Genomic DNA, 17,937 nt, shown 5'->3' on the forward strand with positions numbered 1-17,937 from the left:
TAAAGAATTATTTCTAATAGGAGACCTTTTAAGTACTGGTGGCACACTAAGCAGGAAATGACAGACTCCCCCCACCCATGAAATACAACCCCAACTGCCAGAAATACAAGTTATTTCAGATGCCTTCAAAAGGTTCACTTAAAATAGACTGCCAGAGGAATTGCACCAGAAAACAGAAAAATCAATTCTAGATGAAAGCAAACACACAGAAGCTTCCAAATTGGCAAGAGAGATCAGTTATATCAATCATTTAGTTATTTAAGAGCAGGAAGCAGGAGATGGACAGACTCTCCTAATGTCTCAACATTGGGGTACTTTTAGTCATAATTTCTGTGCTGGGTGTTTCTTATAAAAATAACTTCACCAGGAGGAGTCCTCCCAAGAAACTCCAGCTCTATCGAGCTTTGCTATCTTCCTGCTCATTATCATGACATTGAGGATGTAGCAGCCAGTAATTAGATCAGACATGGAAAAACAGGGAGAGAAAACTATAAAGAATTGTTTCTTTTAAAGGAAGTGGCCAAAGAAAATCCAAATCAGCTACAACTTCCTTGTCCATGTTGCAAAGGGATGGGTTGAGCAGGGTCCAAGAATGGAAAGAAAGAACCCAGCTGGGGCGGTACCGAAGGGGTGGGAGCAAATTCCCAAATGGGGAATATGAAAAGAGGCATCCTCAGAGACATGACCTGCCTTGGGAAGGGCGCAGAATAGGCCCAGGTGAGTAGAGCGTTACTCAGCGCCCCTGGCGGGAAGCCTGGATTCGTCCAGGAGACCTTTTTCCGAAGTTTCCTTTGTGCATAGCAGCCCTGCTGGGTGTCAGCGCGCAAAGTCACCGTTTAATTCCCGCTAGCTCCAGACACATTAGGGCCTCTTTAAAGCAGAAAGCTGATCCAGGGGCTTCCTTCCCGGGCACAGCTGCACCAGAAGGTCGACAGTCGTCCTGCCCAGCAGGGCGCCTCTTCCTGGACACCACCAGGTTGAGGCTCTCTGGAGACTTGTACCTCACAGGAGCGTTCGCTCCCTACCCATAACCAAGGTACAGAAACACTTCTGGTGACTAGCGGCCAGTCGGGCCACCCGAATCAGGTCCCTGGTCCGGTTCGCTTTCTCTTGGGCCCCCACCCTCTGTTCGCAGCCAGCAGTTGGGGCGGGGCGCGCCAGACAGGCCGAGGTGGCGCGCTATTCCTGTCACTGTGAGCTACCAGCATGTTATGTGCGGCGCCCAATCACGCTTTCAACTAGCTGCGCGCTGCGCTGACCTGCGGCCCTCCCCTGTCCCCTAGTCTAATCCCCTAGGCCTTGATTTGATCCTCTACGCGGAACATGCTCACCCCCCTCTGCCCCGTAGCCAGTTGTCTCTGGCCCTCCCGGGTGCCCTCAGAACCCGTCCTACTCGTCCACAACCAGGAGGTCAGAACCCTCACCCCACACTACCAGAACGCCTGCAGTCGGGCTGCATCTGCGTTTTTGGGCCGTCGGATATCTTGTGTCTCCGCTGGCCACCGGCAGCTCGGCCCTTCCAGGTGATGGTGCGCGGCCACCGCCGCCCCTGGTGCGTAGGTGTGAGTTACCTAAATTGGGCCGAGGAGGGGGCTTTGGGCAACGAGCTGGCAGCCTTCGCAGCCGCTGAAACCAAGCCCCATATCCCCTGGAAGACTCCAAATTTCGCGTCCTCGGCTACTAGGGACTTCTGGAAACGGTTCTCAGACCAGATTTTCTCTGAGAGGGGCACGGGGCGACCAGCGGGCGGTCCTGGATGAAAGCGCCCTGGGCTTTAAGCTGAGCTGGCAAAAATGGTCTGCTAGGGCCTTTGCCACTCTTTCAGGGGCTTTGGGGGTTCCGTGCCCTTGGATGTCTCCAGCCGCGCCCGGCTGGCTCCATTCCCGGACCGGCTGTTTCCCGCCCAGGGCATCATGAGTTACTTCCTGTCTTACTGCAAAGCTCATGGCGGCGCGCTGCTCACCGGCTACCAGGCCCTGCGGGCCGAGGGTTTCTTGTGCGACGTGACACTGGAGGCCGAGGGCAGCGAGTTCCCGGCGCACAGGTCTCTGCTTGCGTGCTCCAGCGATTACTTCAGGGCGCTGTTCAAGAGCCACACCCGGGAATCACGGGCGCGCGTGATCCACCTGCACGTGCCGTCGGCGGCCGGCCTGCAGCGCTTATTGGACTTCATCTACACTGCCTGGCTGCCTCTCTCCATGGATACCGTGGAGGACACTCTGGAGGCCGCCAGCTACCTGCAGGTCACCGAGGCCTTGGGGTTGTGTGGTCGCTACCTGGAGCGTCAGCTGGCCCCAGAGAACTGCTGCTTCACCGCCAACGTGGCAGCGCGCTTTGGCCTGGCGCATACAGTGGGCGCGGCTGAACGCTGCATTGTGCGCCACTTGCGGGAACTGCTTGCGCTGGGTGTGGGGCCTGCGGGGCTGCTGGAACTGAATCCAGCGTCCCTAAAGGCCATGCTAGGTGACCCTGACGTGGCACGGGTGCCCGAGGCCCGGTTGTTGGGTCTGACGCTGGCCTGGCTGCGGCAGGAGCCAGCAGCCGAGCGCCTGGCGCACAGTGCTGCGCTGCTTGAACGTATACGTTTTGGCCTGGTGCCCCCTGAGGTCCTAAGGCGTGTATACTCAGGCTCCGGTCTTGCCCTGCCCGCTCGGGTCAAGGGTCTCATCATCCAGGCCCTTAACTATCATACAGCACCCTCCCGCCAGCCGCTCCTACACTGTGAACAGACTAGCATCCGGAGCCCCCAGACCCGCATCTTGTTGATCGGGGGTCGCAGGGGGCGGGAGGCGGTGATAGAGGAGGTCGTGGTTCCACGGGCAGCAGCCAGGCACCCAGGCCCAGCAGCTGAACCCCAGGAGGAGGAGGAGGAGGAGGAAGAAGAAGAGATGGAGGAGGAAGAAAAGGAGTGGGAGGTCACCCAGGACGTGGTGGCCTTTGACGTGTACAACCACCGTTGGCGCAGCCTCACGCGGCTGCCTACACCACTGCTGGGGCACAGCGTGTGTACCGTGGGTAACTTTCTGTTTGTCCTGGGTGGGGAGACTTCTTTTGGCAGCCCCTCCACTCCCCTGGCTGATGGCCCATGGGCGGTCACGGCCCAAGTGCACCGTTATGACCCGCGATTCCACGCTTGGACCGCGGTGCCCGACATGAGAGAAGCGCGCGCCTACTTCTGGTGCGGTGTGGTGGGCGAGTCTCTTCTGGCTGTTGGAGGCCTAGGAGCTAGTGGTGAAGCTCTGGCCTCGGTGGAGATGTACGACCTGCGCAGGGACCGCTGGACTGCAGCTGCGACGCTGCCTCGGGCGCTGCATGGCCATGCAGGGGCCGTTGGAGACCGGGATGTTGTGTACATCTCTGGGGGCAAGGCGGGGAGAGGTGAGGGCGGTGCTAGTAGCCTCCGGGACTTGTATGCCCTGGGCCCTGGGGAGCGGATATGGAGCAAGAAGGCGCCCATGGGCACAGCCCGCTTCGGGCACCAACTGGCGGTGCTGCGAGGCGCAGTGTTTGCCTTTCTGGGACGATATGAACCCTTCTCCGAGATCGAGCGCTATGACCCTGGTTCAGATCAGTGGACTCGGTTGAGGCCACTGCCCTATGACCGCTTCTGCTATGGGTTGGCCGTGGTGGAGGAGACTGTGCTGCTGCTGGGCGGCCTCAAGTGGCGGGACTCGCGCCAGGTGCCTACCCGTAATGTGGTGGGTTACGACCTGGACCTCGACCGCTGGGAGGACATCAGCTGCGCGCTGCCCTGGGCCTGGAGCGGCCTACAGTGCGCGGTGCTGCAGCTGACTGAGGGTGGGGATGAAGAAAGGGAGGAAGAGCCTGGAGACTTGCTAGGTTTAATGCTGGGTTAGTCTAGTCTCTGTCTCAGGGAGGATGAAGGAAAAAGTCGTGCAACAGACGGGCTTTTCCAGAGTGGAATTCTGATAGCAGAGTGGCTTCTGAAGATTGAGGAGGTAAAAGAGGCATTGGCTAAAGGGAAACAGCTCCTCTTGAGCTGAGAATGGGAGACAGGAGAGGTCACATGGAAGGATATATGAATCAGCTTCAATGAACTGGTATTTTGAAAATAAAACGAGCCCTATTTCCCCTCTTAAAGTGTTTCCCTAGATGCCAAACAGTTAATAGCTTCCTGCTCCCTCCCCACAAAAAGGTCAAAAATGTTCACAAAGTTATATACAAATCCCAGAAAATTGTTGGCTATAAAAGCTGTAATAAATAGTCCTAGAAGATGGCATTATCAGAATAAATAGTGAAGGAAAAGTGCCTTGGTTAAGCAGTATGAAATCATTGTAGGGATAACTATGATTTTATGAACCAGAGCCACAGTTATAGTTCTGCTCTGATAGTTCCATAAAAATAGGAAACTGAGAGGGGGAAAAAATCTCAGAAGCACTTTCTTTGAGATAGTATCCTTGGTTAAATCTTTCCATCCCTGGTTTCCACCTCTAGTCTGCTTTTGTACTGGCTTCAGGTAATTCATTGGTTTAAAGTCATATTTCAGCAAACCTTAGCAACAATAGTCTGTATTTGTAAAAAAAATAATTAACTTATTTTTTGGTGGATTCTCACCACTTCCCCCAAAAGAATCACAGAGAAAGGAAAGAAGAATAGGTGAAGTTTTTCCCGTTTGTGTAGGTAAGTGGGAAACCAGATTGATTTTTCAAGGTCTCAGAGAAGATACTTGAAAGCTTGAGACAGGTTTTCCTTCTGGCTTGTGCCAACAAGGAGGTGGCAAAATTGGATCTCATAACTGGGGTGGTGCTAGTGCTGGTGGTTGTGTGATTAGGTCACAAAGAAATGTAAGGACTTTGCATGAATAAAGTAGGTGCTTTATAAGGATTCATTAAGAGCTGAATTTATTTGACTTCAGTTTACAATGGTGCCTCTCTCCTAGATTTGAAACTAATGCAATAAATTGTACAGATATATAGTGTTAAAAGATCTCTTTCATGCTAGGCTAGCCACGAGTCTTGTAAAGTTTCATTAGTTTAATTTTTACCATTTAAACAACAGAGCTGACTTTACAAAAGTAGAAGCTGCTTAGTAGCAACAGAGCTAGTCTTCCCATCAACTGCTTGCTGTTTACAGGCCATAACCTGGCCCCTGTTTACATGACACATCCATCAGATACAAATATTTTTAAATTAACATACACATTTGGTCTAGTAAACATCAATAAGTCTAAACACCTGTAACAAGCACACTTCATTTTAGGACAAGAGGTTTTTTTTTTTTGTTTGTTTTGTTTTTACATATACAAAATCCCACAAATTTAATGTGCATCAATATCCATGCAGTAAATAAATGTTTTTACAAATAGAGTTTTTAAATGATAAAAATATTACACTGGACCCAAAATTCCATACAAACATTAATACATGATTTCTCATCCATTTTGACTAAATATAGGATTACTGAAAATGTGCTGTAGAAAGGCCACTCTCCTGTACAGTTGTGCAAAGTCTGCAAAACAATAGTGATTCAATGGTGGTTTCAAAAGCAAAGAAAAAGATCCCCGCTGTGGAGTTTTACTTTCTCCTCTACAGCAAAAATATTCACTGGCATATATCTGAACTCTTAAAGATGTAAGTACATTCACTGAGCTGTACAGGCAACAGTATAAAGCTGATTAGAAGTAGATTTTAGGATATAGAATAGTAAAGGAGGGTCCCTTCCTCCTCCTGGAAAAAACAGCAAATTGTGACTTGCACGTTATGCAGCCAGACACTAAAAAGCAGCACAGTCATTTTCATGCTGTGATCACTTTCAAAAACGAGACGCTTATAAATGGAAATATATGAAGAGGACCTTTTCATAGGCTTCATCCACTCTACAGAACAATTCATGATGCTAGGAAAAACCTCTAAATTGTTTCTCTCATGGAATTCAATGAGACATCTCTCTGTCCATCACCCTCTTGCTCCTTAGGTGAGAAGTACATTTTTATTTTTAACATTGTTTTCTTTATATAACACACATCTGCCTATAATTAAACATATTTTACTTCCCTTCCTGAAGTATAATTACATAAGTTCAATTAATGGACTGGGCGGGGGGGGGGACTGGAGACTAACTGGAAAGTTGATTCATTTCAGTTTATACCTTGTCATCTTTTATGAGTTAAGAGTTCAAAAACATGAGTTTGGGCTGAACTTATATATATAGCTGTTAGCTGCCTTTCTGGGTGAGTTAAGTCTGTTTAAAAAAATCCATTCTTAAATTCTTCTGTACACAATCAGCATTTCATCACTACAAAAATAAAGGAAGATTTAAACCAAGAAAATAAAGCAGCTCTATCTTCAATTTTGGTCTTAGTTACAAAAACATCTTACAAAGCTTTGCCCTGATAAACCATTAAGTGTTCTCATAGATTTGGAATAATATTTCCATTAACCAGCTTTCACAAGTTAATAGACTATTAAGACGTATATTAGATACCTGAACTTTTCTTATGTCGATGCTCTTCTAGTTTGCTTAACTCTTGTACGCACACCTACATTTCACAAAAATAAAACTACAGCATTAAACTTTGTGCAATGTTTAAGAAAATTCTTAGGACATTTTAATAAATATAAAAAAGGTTTAAATTCTTTCCCACCCACAAGGATGTCTGCACCTGAAAAAATGTGATTTACGTTTGAAGTCTTATTTATATAAAATTAACTTAAAGGGAGAAAAGATGACCTTAGATAGAAAACTGCCTTTTTGTGGTTTTACTACTTGAAGACCACCTGTATTCAGGATTGTTTGCAAAAGTTAATTTTAAGTCATTAAAGATAGTTGAGTTTGCACATGGTAAACATAAGCTGAGCACTGATTGCATATAAAATATACAAATGCTCATTAAAGACAGTGGTATTGTGATCATATATGGTTTGTTTCATATAGTTTGGTAACATTAAAGTATAGCTTGTCAAGTATCCTGCACATTGATATAAAAACTACCTTATATACTTGTTCAGAATACCAGCAGGTACTAGATGGCCTGAAGGCTGAATGCACTTACACATGCGTTTCAATGTAGGAATGAGTGTGTGTTAGAGAGGAAGTAATTACATCTACTTCAGGAGAAATACTTAATGGGTCATTTGAAGTGGTGTTTTGACAGATATCCAAGAAAAGGTCGAGGTACATCTGCTTCCACTGTTGGAATTCTTTAGATGTCAACTCTGGATTGTCTAGGACTTTATCAATAATGGCTACTTCCCCTTCTCTGGCCTGAAAAGCAAAGGAATTCAATGGTTACAATGGGGATAAACTTTTATTCAAGTTTAAAATGAAAAGTTAATAGGTTAAAAAATAATCCAGAAGCTCCTAAAACATCTTTGTTATACCCACACTCAGATGTTTAGACTCAAATCCTAGTGTAATTTTTCTATTCCTGATGTATACCTTATGTTGCCCACACTGATTTATTTTTTTCTCTTTGTTTCTCCTGTTGCCCATCTCTGTCTATGGAAACCTTCCTTATGTTTTAAGATCCAGTTTAAGAGCCATTTCCTCAAATCTCCTTAAACACTTGGAGAAAAGGTTTTCTCTTTCACTGATGTCCCTATAATTTTCCATCCCTGCCAATGAGTGGACTTACCACATCCTACCTCTTGAGTTACTTTGGCAATCTTCCTCCCTTTCTATATGGTAAACTACTCACACAAATTCAGAATTCTAATACAAAATTCTTGATACTTGAATGTTGAATGTTATGATTCTCTTCCTGTAATACTGGGGCTTGTAATGGAGAATGACTCTCCCTTCCACGTTGGTGGCTGGGACGCAGCTGAAGACTAAGCTTCATCTTGGCATAACTTACAACTATTGACTATGGTAAAAGAGAATCTTCCAGGTGAAAAGTGGGATGGAGGAGAAGGGGTTAAAACAGTATGAAAAGTCCAGTTCTGTCTTTTATGAGATAAAGAAAGGATAAGAAGTGCAGGAAATGTTCTATGCGAAGTGAGAAGGCATGCCTCTCTGCAGGCCAGAGTTGGGAGGAAAAGAATATATCAAAGAGCCTAAGAAGTGGTTTAGTCTTTGAGGTGAGTGGCAGGACATGGAACAGGGCTGGGACTAAGGATGGTAAAAATTGCCTGTGGTAGGATCTGACATCTGTGTTTGGTAAGAGTTCCTGTTAAAAGTCCAGGGACTAGGTGGCTGGGGTGTGGCTCAGGGGTAGAGCACTTGCCTCCCATGTGTGAGGCACTGGGTTCGATCCTCAGCACCACATAAAATAAATAAATAAAATGAAGATACTGTGTCCATGTATAACTAAAAATATTAAAAAATGTCCAGGGACTAGGTACAACTGAGATTGCTTGATCAGTTGTCCTTTCATAATGGAAGATTTTATAATTTATAAAATCTTCTCCCTCCCTCCCTCCCTCTTCCCTCCTTTCCTTCTTCTTCCCTTCATTGGGGATTGAACCCAAGGCCTCACACATGCTAGGCAAGTGCTCTACCAATGAGCTACATCCCTACCCGATAACCTATTAATTTTCCATGTGCAAAATTACAGGATTCTGTAGTTCATTTTTACAAGTGAGGGTGTTTTCTTTACAGAGACTTTTTCATTTTCATTGTCCCAGATAGTCAAGTACAGCATCACATACCTAATGCTTCATCAATACTTATTGAACTGAACATTGGCAGTAGCTCATACTCTGTGTCACTGGAAGAAAATGATTTTTTTTGGGAGGTGGGGTGGGGTGGGGATATAAAACAGGAGAAGGAGAATACCTTTGGTATAGAGCTGGTCACTGTAATTATTTTTATGAATATTATAGACTCTCTATAAATCATGGTCTAAGTTACCATTAGGTTTTCCTATAGATTTGCAATAACATTTGCACAACTACCCTAATTGAGGGCTGGGGTTGTGGCTCAGTGGTAGAGTGCTTGCCTTGCATGTGTGGGGTGCTGGGTTTGATTTTCATCACCACATATAAATAAATGAATAAAATGGAGGTCCATCAACAACTAAAAATAAATAAATAAATAAATGAATAAATGAATAAATAAATAAATAAAAGATTAAAAAAAAAAGCTAATTGACTTCCGGGCATGGTGGTACAGGCCTGTAATCCCAGCAGCTTCAGAGGCTAAGGCAGGAGGATCTCGAGTTCAATGCCAGCCTTAGTAATGTCGAGGTACTAAGCAATTCAGTGAGACTCTGTCTCTAAATAAAATATAAAGTTGGGCTGGTGATGTGGTCAGTGGTTGAGTGCCCCTGAGTTCAATCCCTGGTACCTTCCTGCTGCGCCCCCACCCCCCCCAAAAAAAAGCGCTAATTGACTGTGAAAACATGGCTGCTTATTACCTGAAATTTTGTCAAAATCATTTATTTTCTATTTTGCTTATCTCTTTGGTAGTTACCTGTATTTCAAAATTACAAAACCTTACCAGCATGCTTATTTCTGAAATATTTCCCACAGAAGCCAATGACTTTTTTTAAAAAAAATATTGTGCTACATTCTATGTGTGAAAGTTATTTTGGTTTTGATTGTTCAAAGGGCCTGATCAGGTTTTTGATGTGGTATACCCTCAACTCCAACCCTCTGCTCCCTACCCCCCATATGCACACAGTGAGAGGGGGGCTCATTTGTTTGCCCTCTTCTTCAACTTCCTGTCTCTTTAGTGGTCCCTTGTCCTTGCCACCTCCTTCCTAGTCTGGGAGTAGCATAATAAGAAGGTGGGGAACAATGTAAGCACTTATAGAAATGTATAATAGGAAAGTAATATGTGAGTTGTGAACTGATAGTGTAAATAAAACAATTATGCAATTTCTACATGGAACATGAATCACTGTGGCTTCACTCCAAATGTGCTGTATGTAGTTCATGCAAGAAATATTCACAAACTATCTTAATTGAATTAGCATCAACTATTGCATTTTTCATGCAACTGTAATAATTATACAAATGCATATTTATCTTAGGAATCAAAAGACTGAGGAATAATACTAGCCCTATGTTTTTTGTAAAAATAATCACACATCCTGTTTTCTCCTAGAACTAAGTCACATAACATTTCATAAGTGTTTTCAGACTTTAATGAAACCTTAACATGATCTCTTTATCAATATACTTACTATGATGTAGGACAGCTCAGCTTCAGTTTTAGTTTCTTATTGTTTATCTCTTTCATCCTCCAGTTCCCTATTTTGTATTGCTTGATTTATAGTATCTGGTCATTCACTTTCAGTTCAAGAATGAATCTCCTAAGAAAAATTTCTCTTTTCAATTAATGTCTTACCTTTAAAGTGCTTTTGAGAATTCTCAGCCTGTGTAGTTTTTCATTCATTACAGGATCATTACATCTTTTAATAAATGACAGCTTGTATTCCATCTTGGTTGAAAGGCGATGTTCTCCTAGTGGTGACAGACTGGCTTGCTCCAGTGCCCTGTATAAATCTTGCAATGAATCTCCTAACTTTTCCTCCCTACTTTCACCTGTAATGTTGGGGGGGGGGGTGGAGAGGGAGAAAGAGAAATAAATCCACTGTAACAAACAATATTTGCTACTCTTGAAAAATCTACTAAAAATCAAAACTATTTGAAAAACAGGATAATGAATGATTGGGAATGCACTATAATATTTAAATAACAATAACAAAAAAATCCCCCCAAAACACCCCATAGCTGCTAGTTACATTGGGTAATATTAGATTAGCTATGGGAAGCTAATTGTTTTAGAATGATTTAATAATAGGATTCTTTGATTACCAAATATTCTCTTGATAGCAAATTACCATATTATATCTTGAATCCATTAAGTTCAAAGAATTAGAGTACAAAAGGTATGCAACATGGAAATAATCTTGTACATAATTTCATTTTTTAAAGAATATCAGTGAATATCCTTTATAATTATACTGATAAGCACAGAAATGCTGGTTAATAGAGCTTTCCTGGTTTATCAATACTGAATGAACTTTTACATTTTTCTAGACTTCATAATATGAAATGGCATCATCAGCATACATTTGATTATAAAAATCTTCCAGTAGTTTTATGGACTATTAGGTTTCATATAACTGACATAGTAATGCTTGGTGCATTGTAATAATATAACTACAGTAGCTGATTGTAAATTGTCATCAATATTGTGTTAATTAAAGTGAAACATGGGAATATATTTATATGCAAATATAAGGAAAAAATTTGACATGTACTAAGATAAGCTACTTAATATTTATGAAGACATGGGAAGAAAATACTCCAATTAAATATTTTTGAGAAAAAAATTAAGAGACTGGTTCAGGTAAAGATTTTAGATATAGCTGGACAAATAAATCTCCTTATTTTTTAATTACCTAAATTCTGATGTTATATCAGTGATAAGCATATAAGTTTGTTTATCATAATAACCAAAGAAGAACTAGGATTTTGCTTGGGGTGATAGAGAGGGCTGTATCATATTTAATAGGATCAAATTTGAGGTATAGTCATTATATTGTCCAAAAGAGTAAACATGGGATGTTATTTATTCTACCATGATTCATGTGAATATTTTAGGCTTTCTGACATAGTCTCAAAAAAAAAAAACCTCCTAAATGGTACTAGTTAACATTTATATGTGCCAGGCAGTAGGGTAAATGCTTAATTCACAATCTCATTTAATCCTCACTATAATATTAAGAGCAGGTATATTTGATCTTCACTTCATAGCAGGAAACAACCTCATTAATGGCCATACTTCGTAAGTGGGGCAGCTAGAATTGAAACTGGGCAGTCTGCCCCAGAAATCATGATTTTAAGAAAAATTCTATACTGCCATTTTTTAAGGAACTATTTGAACTATGTATTTAACATTAAGTGCTAAGAGGCTCCCTTAAAATGTAGCATACTATTTTTTTAAAAAAAGAATATCTAAAACTGCTCCCAATGCCCCCAAAATACAGCACCTTAATTTTAAAGGATCACCTTTAGGATCAAAAAGTAGTTTTATTTAAATTTCATATTTATCTCCTGGTTCTGCTACTAAGGTTAGCAACTTATGGTAGGTATGATCATTGAGTTTTTCCATTAGAAAATTCCTTCTTATCCATTAGCATATGTGATCACTAAGTCCTCTGTAATGAGTTTTAAGTTCCTAACCATATATCTAAATTAGAATTATCATCTGAAAATACAAAAATCCATTTAAATAACAGACTTTTAAATTTTCTTAGCTCATCCTTCAATGTTTTCAACAGCTCCAGGCTTTCTTTCAATGGATGGATGAATGAAAGACTACAAAAAGGAAGGAGTGCTTTGTGGGTTAAAAGCATGATGGATGCAATGAGATTTTTTAAATTGAGAATGCTTTGAAACAAAGAAGGCAGAAAATCATATGGTCATTTAGAATAACTAAATGAAGTTGTAAAAACAAGGATATATTTAAACAGCATAATTCCATTTCATAAAATCATAGGCCAGGAAAGGACCCCAAAGAATTGTCCAGTAGTGATCATCCTTTTTGCCTTTAGGCAACACTACATTTAAAGCCAGATTTAATTTCATAGAGTGGAGGGTGAAGTAGAAATGGGAGGCCGACCATATACGATAATACTGTAGTAGTTAAGGAACCAGGTAGCCTAATGTATTGTCATTTTTTCAAAAGGAGAAGGAAGGTGTTGGGGAAAAGAGGTCCAGATTACAGTGTTAGGATTTAAGGGAAGCAAAAGTACTTTTGCATAGCAAATTTGCCATTTTAAGAAAAATTTTCTCCATATTACATAACACTTTAGTGTATGTGTATTTGTGTGTGTGTGTGTGTGTGTTTTAATTAGACCCAGTTTTTTTTTTTGTTTCCTTACTCTTAACATTGTGAATTTCTGGGGCAGATTACTGATTTTTATAAGATTTCAGTGTAGTTTTACTTTTAGTAGGATCAATGAAGCTTTAATATAAAGTGATAGAGCTATTAAAAATAAAAATTGAAAGTTTTTTCCCATTCTTGATATTATGGGAGAGAAAAGCATTCAGTCAAAAGACAACATAATTCTACAAAGAATCTGGTTTGACAGCTTAAGAATTGAGTATGGATTTATCTCTGGGCAGCACATTTGAACAAGGAATCACAATGAGACGGAACACAGAAACATTTCCAAGGCAATGAGATAGTGTGGCTCCTATCAGAGATAAGAAAGCCCCCCTCCATCCCATACACATCATACACATATGCAACACTGCACAAGACACAGTAGTGGGATGAGTAAGGATGAGGGACTGAGATGCCAGGCTACCACGAAATGCCACCAATTATTTAACATTTTAAGACTGGACAAAGAATCCTTTTATTTTCAAAGGAGGGGGGGTGAGGGGCAGAGTCACATTATAAATCTCATTCACTGTGCTCAACAGTCAAAACAACACAGAACTCAACATTCAAGACAAAAACAGACCTTTATTTTCGTTTATAATTTTCAATTGGTTTCCTTGATTTTTTTTTCTCAGATGAATACCAATTAAGTCATTTGGGGCTATTGTTGCAACTGAAAATATGAAAGCACCTTTATTTTCTTCTCTTTTTGCCCTCTTCTTCATCTCCTTCTCATTTCTCTTCAGGCTTCTCTTTCTTTTCAACCCTTGCTTTCTTCTTTTAGAAGAAGCTTGCTTTGGACGAGGAGGCAAGCACTTGGTGAGGTCTGCTTCCCAAATGACTTTCTTTTCAATGTGCCAGTTCAGCCATTGGAACACTGGCTGAAAACCAGCTCTTTTGCAATTTGAATGAATGTTTTCTGAAAGTTGGCAAAGTTTAGACCACATTCAAATCACAGGACATATATAGGAACCTTCTGCGATTCCTAATGAGGAAGTGGATCACTGCTGTAATGACATTTTAATCTGTATCTAATTTAAGAAATCCAGGCCTATGAAAGAATACATTTTCTTCAAAATTATATCTACATTTATAACATGTAAATTAGTCCTGTGTCAGATCACACATTTTTATTCCAATTTCATTAAAGCAGAGAGCACATAAGAAGTTTCCTTTCCTATATAAAATTTTACTAACTGATAGATTTGAGGATCACTATTAAGTGATTAACTTGTATTCTGTGCCAAGGGAGGGTCATTTCTGGCTGTGTTGTATTTGACAGGGTGAAAAAAGATCCTCTTAACTATCTCTTTTATACTCTGCTATACTAAGAAATATTGTAAATCTAGAAATGTAGTAGATATCACAACACTTCATTGTCTGGTTTTTACAGGTTGCCTATCATTTCTAGATAGTGAAAAAGAATAGCCTAAAGATAAGATTAACTAATAAAAAATACTACTTTGTTGGAACCTCTTGCAAACTGCTATGAGCAGATGATAATATATTTTTAAAATATCACAAAGTCTTTGGTTGATGTGTTTCCTTATATTCAGGCTCAGTGGTTTACCAAGCTTTTTTCTTCTTGGATTGTGTACCCTTACCAGTTAAAAAAATCTGTTGTTGACAACTTATGTACATGTATTACTCTATATTAATAGATATATAAGACATATACAGAAAAGAAATTCAAAAGGCTGAGCTATAAAACCCAAGGAGAAATTCCAAAGATTTTCTTCCTGTGCTTCAATAGAACCCTGTATAACACTCTTTTCCAGAGACCTATATTTGTATGATTTTCCCATGAGTGAAATTTGTGTCATTCATGTTTTAACTTCCCATTCTCTATCTGGCACAGTGCTTTGTGCACTAAACAAATTCAAATGGAGTGATGGTTTTCTTTATATACAAAGTACTCCAAAGAATGTAGCCTATTTGGTCACTATGTAATTATTAGGAAGGCCTATTGTGTAATATTGTTCCTGTTTCTCTGGTGAAAATTAAGGAGAGAGAAATAAAAATAAAACTTTAGTGACCCAAAATTTCACTCTGGTATCCTCTCAATTTCCCTGCCCCTGCAATGGCAATGTTGAAGGAGAGTAAAATATGAAAATGAAACCATAAGCATACTAATTGGGCTCTTGAGGAACTAAACCAACAATGGTTAATGGTTTCTAGTATATGATTCAGAAGGGAATTGTGCTCTTTTAAAATTGGACAATGATGTCCTCGTGGAAAACAGTTTTTTTTTTCTACAACACAGCTGTGTAATGAGCACAGAAGGTTGGGAAAGGTTAAATCACAAATGGGAGAGAAGGCTGGACATAGTAGTATTAGTCACCAGTCAAATCTGAGAGGCATTTGTTACAACTCTGTGGTTGTAACCACAGAGTACTTTAAGTCTTCCAGGCTAATGATATCAAGTATGCAGAACACTATTCTTGTCACAAAGGGCGATTAGCATTTGCATTGAGACCACAGGAATATTTTATATGGATATTAATTCAGTAGCATGCTACAAAGAATAACTTATTTATGTGTAAGGTGACAATTAAAATTTAAATGGATTTAATGTCTTTGTAGGTTTTATGATGAAGATGATTAACTATTGAAGGGTTTACACTGTAATTTGAATTGTTGTATAACTAAATGCTAGCTCTCTTAATTCATGCTTTTATATAATTCAACTAGCTATGCCTAGCACTGTATAACCATGGAGAAGGGAGGGCAATTTGTTATATCTGAAAAAAAGTGTAAGATTTTAAAATCTAGCTTTTAGTTCTCCCTCTGTAATCAATTACCCATTTCACAATTAGAAGTCATGTATTTATTTTCTTTTAGGCAAAATAACAATACCAAACCATTACTATTTGGTAACAATTTCTCTGATGGAAAAACTGATTTTAGTGAAAAATCCCTTCTTTTAAAAGGACAGTTTGAGTGACTCTACCAACATTGCTAAGTGTTTTTTTTTTAGAATGGGTACAGACCATACTTGTAAGAATGATAATACATTTCACAAAAATCAAGTATGGCCTGTGTTCATGTCTGTCAATTCTGGTGTATCACTAAAGATTACTTCCATACAGATGTGAGGAAACAATCAGAGCTAGATTATATTCTACACTTCTTTCTCTGAATTTCTGCCAAATTCTGTGGTTTAATAACAAATATGTCTTGGTCAAATTTTTAGGGTATTACAATAGATTTTATGACAAATAGTTCAGATGGCAAAACCATGATATCTTTAGTATTGATTTATTGACCCAAAGAAGGGAAGATTCTTTGAAGGACAATCATAAGCATAAATGGCAGTCTAGATTTATCCACAGAATTTAGAAAATTTAAACAATAGACATGGAGGTCAAGGTGCCTCACTCTTAGGCAGGAATTCATAATTGGGACAGTTAAAAACTCAAGCTAAGGGATGATTATATTTGAAAATTAAGGTAAAGTCACCAAATTCCTTAATGAGAAAAAACTAAAATTCTTCAGATCATAAAATTTTACTATGACTTAAACAGGGAAAATGACCCAAAACAATTCCATTAATATTAAATGCCAATAAAATGCTTTTTGATGGAATTCTACATACCAGAACCATCTTTTTTAAAAACACGTTAAAATGGTTAGAGCACAGAGGCAATTGTAAGGCAGATCAATGTGATTTTATTCACAACACAAATTCCATTTGTGAGAAAGAAGCATAGATTACTTCTTTTTAGAAAGATATTTACTATCAAGCATACTTAGCAAATTATTTAGCTATCTAAAAAGATATCTGATACCAACTGGTCATATTTTTATTTTTAAGTAATTTATATTTTTACAGGTATTCACATTATGCAATACCACACACTGTAGCAACAGGAAGAAAAAAAAAACATTTCAAAATACAATGTTAAATTTCTGTTCATTGCACAGTATGAATTATCCATTAATTAGCATTGAAATCATTACAGTGTATCTATCCAACTAAAGTAAATTTCACATTCACCACAAGAAAAATAAGCACTATTGAGCCATAGGGGTCCCAGTTACATTATATGAAATAATATCTGAAGCTAGTTTGAAAGACATCCAGACAAAATACTTTTCAAAAATGAAAACCACAGCCTATAGATTTGGAATATTTTACAGAATAGAATAGCTCATGCCTGTCCTAAGAGGCAATACCACTTGTATACAAGTGCCAAGAAATAAGGAGAAAGTTAGGATTTTAGCTGAGGAGTCTAATAAAGCCTTGTATAAGTAATTTCCTTCATTAGTGTCACTAAAAGCAGTCTCTGTGTTGCACCTGAATACATTTTATAATAGAATAAACATATTAAGTTTCAGAGCAAGTTGTGTATACCTTGCCTTAATAGATTACACTTAATTTAGTACAATACAGCACGTCAAGTTTTAAAAATGCAAAATACACTTAATACAGAATTTGTTTCCTCTGCTTTGCCTTAAAGAAGCCACCGAAGAGTCCATTAAACAGCCAGGATTTTCTAGTTATTGGAGCTGATCCCTCTCATTTCCTGGTGTCAGGAGAATACAACTGAGGTGTCACCACACAGAGCCCTTCCCCAGTCAAGACCCTTTCCCCTTCTGTTCTCCCACAGAAAGGGCAGTTTTCTCTTACTGTGCTCCATCTTGATTGGCTTTGATCTTATGCTAGTCCCACTGTAGATAGCTCGAATTCTTCTTAAGAGTGGCCTGCCCCTCTTAATATCCCTGTAGAAAGGCCCCCAATCCAAAAACACTTGATGATCTAAGCTTTTTACAAGTCTGTTTTCTGTTATAAACAGCAAGGATGAGGCCATTTTAGTTGCTTGCAAGAGGTTGATGTTGAGTCTGCGCCGTGCCGACTCTCTCCGATCTAAATTCTCTAAACATTAGCTTATCAATCTGTGAGTCCAATGGGTTGAGTGCCAACAGAAGTGGATCCGATTTGGCATGGAGAGGTTCTACCAACTCTCGCAGTGTATTAGCCTAATATGATAAAGCAGTGATACAATATGATGAAAGACCTGCGAGTGCCATTATTCCAAAGCATATTAGTATTTGTATTAGAAATACCATCATGCAATACCCATGAGGAGAAAATAGAAAAATATGGCTAGAACTGCATATGGTTTTAATGCCATA

The 17,937-nt window shown here is 40.0% G+C and overlaps 2 protein-coding genes across 6 annotated transcripts in view; one reads left to right on the forward strand and one right to left on the reverse strand.

Moving 5' to 3' along the window:
* Positions 1-1,255: 1,255 nt before the first annotated feature.
* Positions 1,256-4,849, forward strand: Klhl34 (kelch like family member 34). The gene has a single exon (XM_046425863.2). The coding sequence runs from the start codon at positions 1,914-1,916 to the stop codon at positions 3,855-3,857; it is 1,944 nt and encodes a 647-aa protein (XP_046281819.1). The 5' UTR covers positions 1,256-1,913; the 3' UTR covers positions 3,858-4,849.
* The window catches only part of Cnksr2 (connector enhancer of kinase suppressor of Ras 2), a 278,373-nt gene continuing 265,281 nt past the window's right edge, over positions 4,846-17,937 (reverse strand). For 4 of the 5 annotated variants that reach the window (XM_046425867.2, XM_046425865.2, XM_046425864.2 and 1 more), the window contains 2 exons: positions 10,252-10,448; positions 4,846-7,224 (listed from right to left, as the gene is read on the reverse strand). In XM_046425867.2, coding sequence (XP_046281823.1) covers positions 7,009-7,224; positions 10,252-10,448 — 413 coding nt within the window. In that variant the 3' untranslated portion in view covers positions 4,846-7,008. Of the gene's footprint in view, positions 7,225-10,251; positions 10,449-14,521; positions 17,782-17,937 lie in introns of those variants that run through there. The other variant, XM_058573060.1, reaches the window with a different exon arrangement.

Source organism: Marmota monax, unplaced genomic scaffold (genome assembly GCF_021218885.2).
Source record: "Marmota monax isolate L192 unplaced genomic scaffold, Marmota_monax_Labrador192_F-V1.1 WCK01_AAM20220418_F8-fsc00203, whole genome shotgun sequence".
Taxonomy (NCBI): domain Eukaryota; kingdom Metazoa; phylum Chordata; class Mammalia; order Rodentia; family Sciuridae; genus Marmota; species Marmota monax.

What these genes read in the sequence shown, in the direction of transcription:
- Klhl34 (XM_046425863.2), top strand. Translation starts at nt 1,914, where the DNA reads ATGAGTTACTTCCTGTCTTACTGCAAAGCTCATGGCGGCGCGCTGCTC.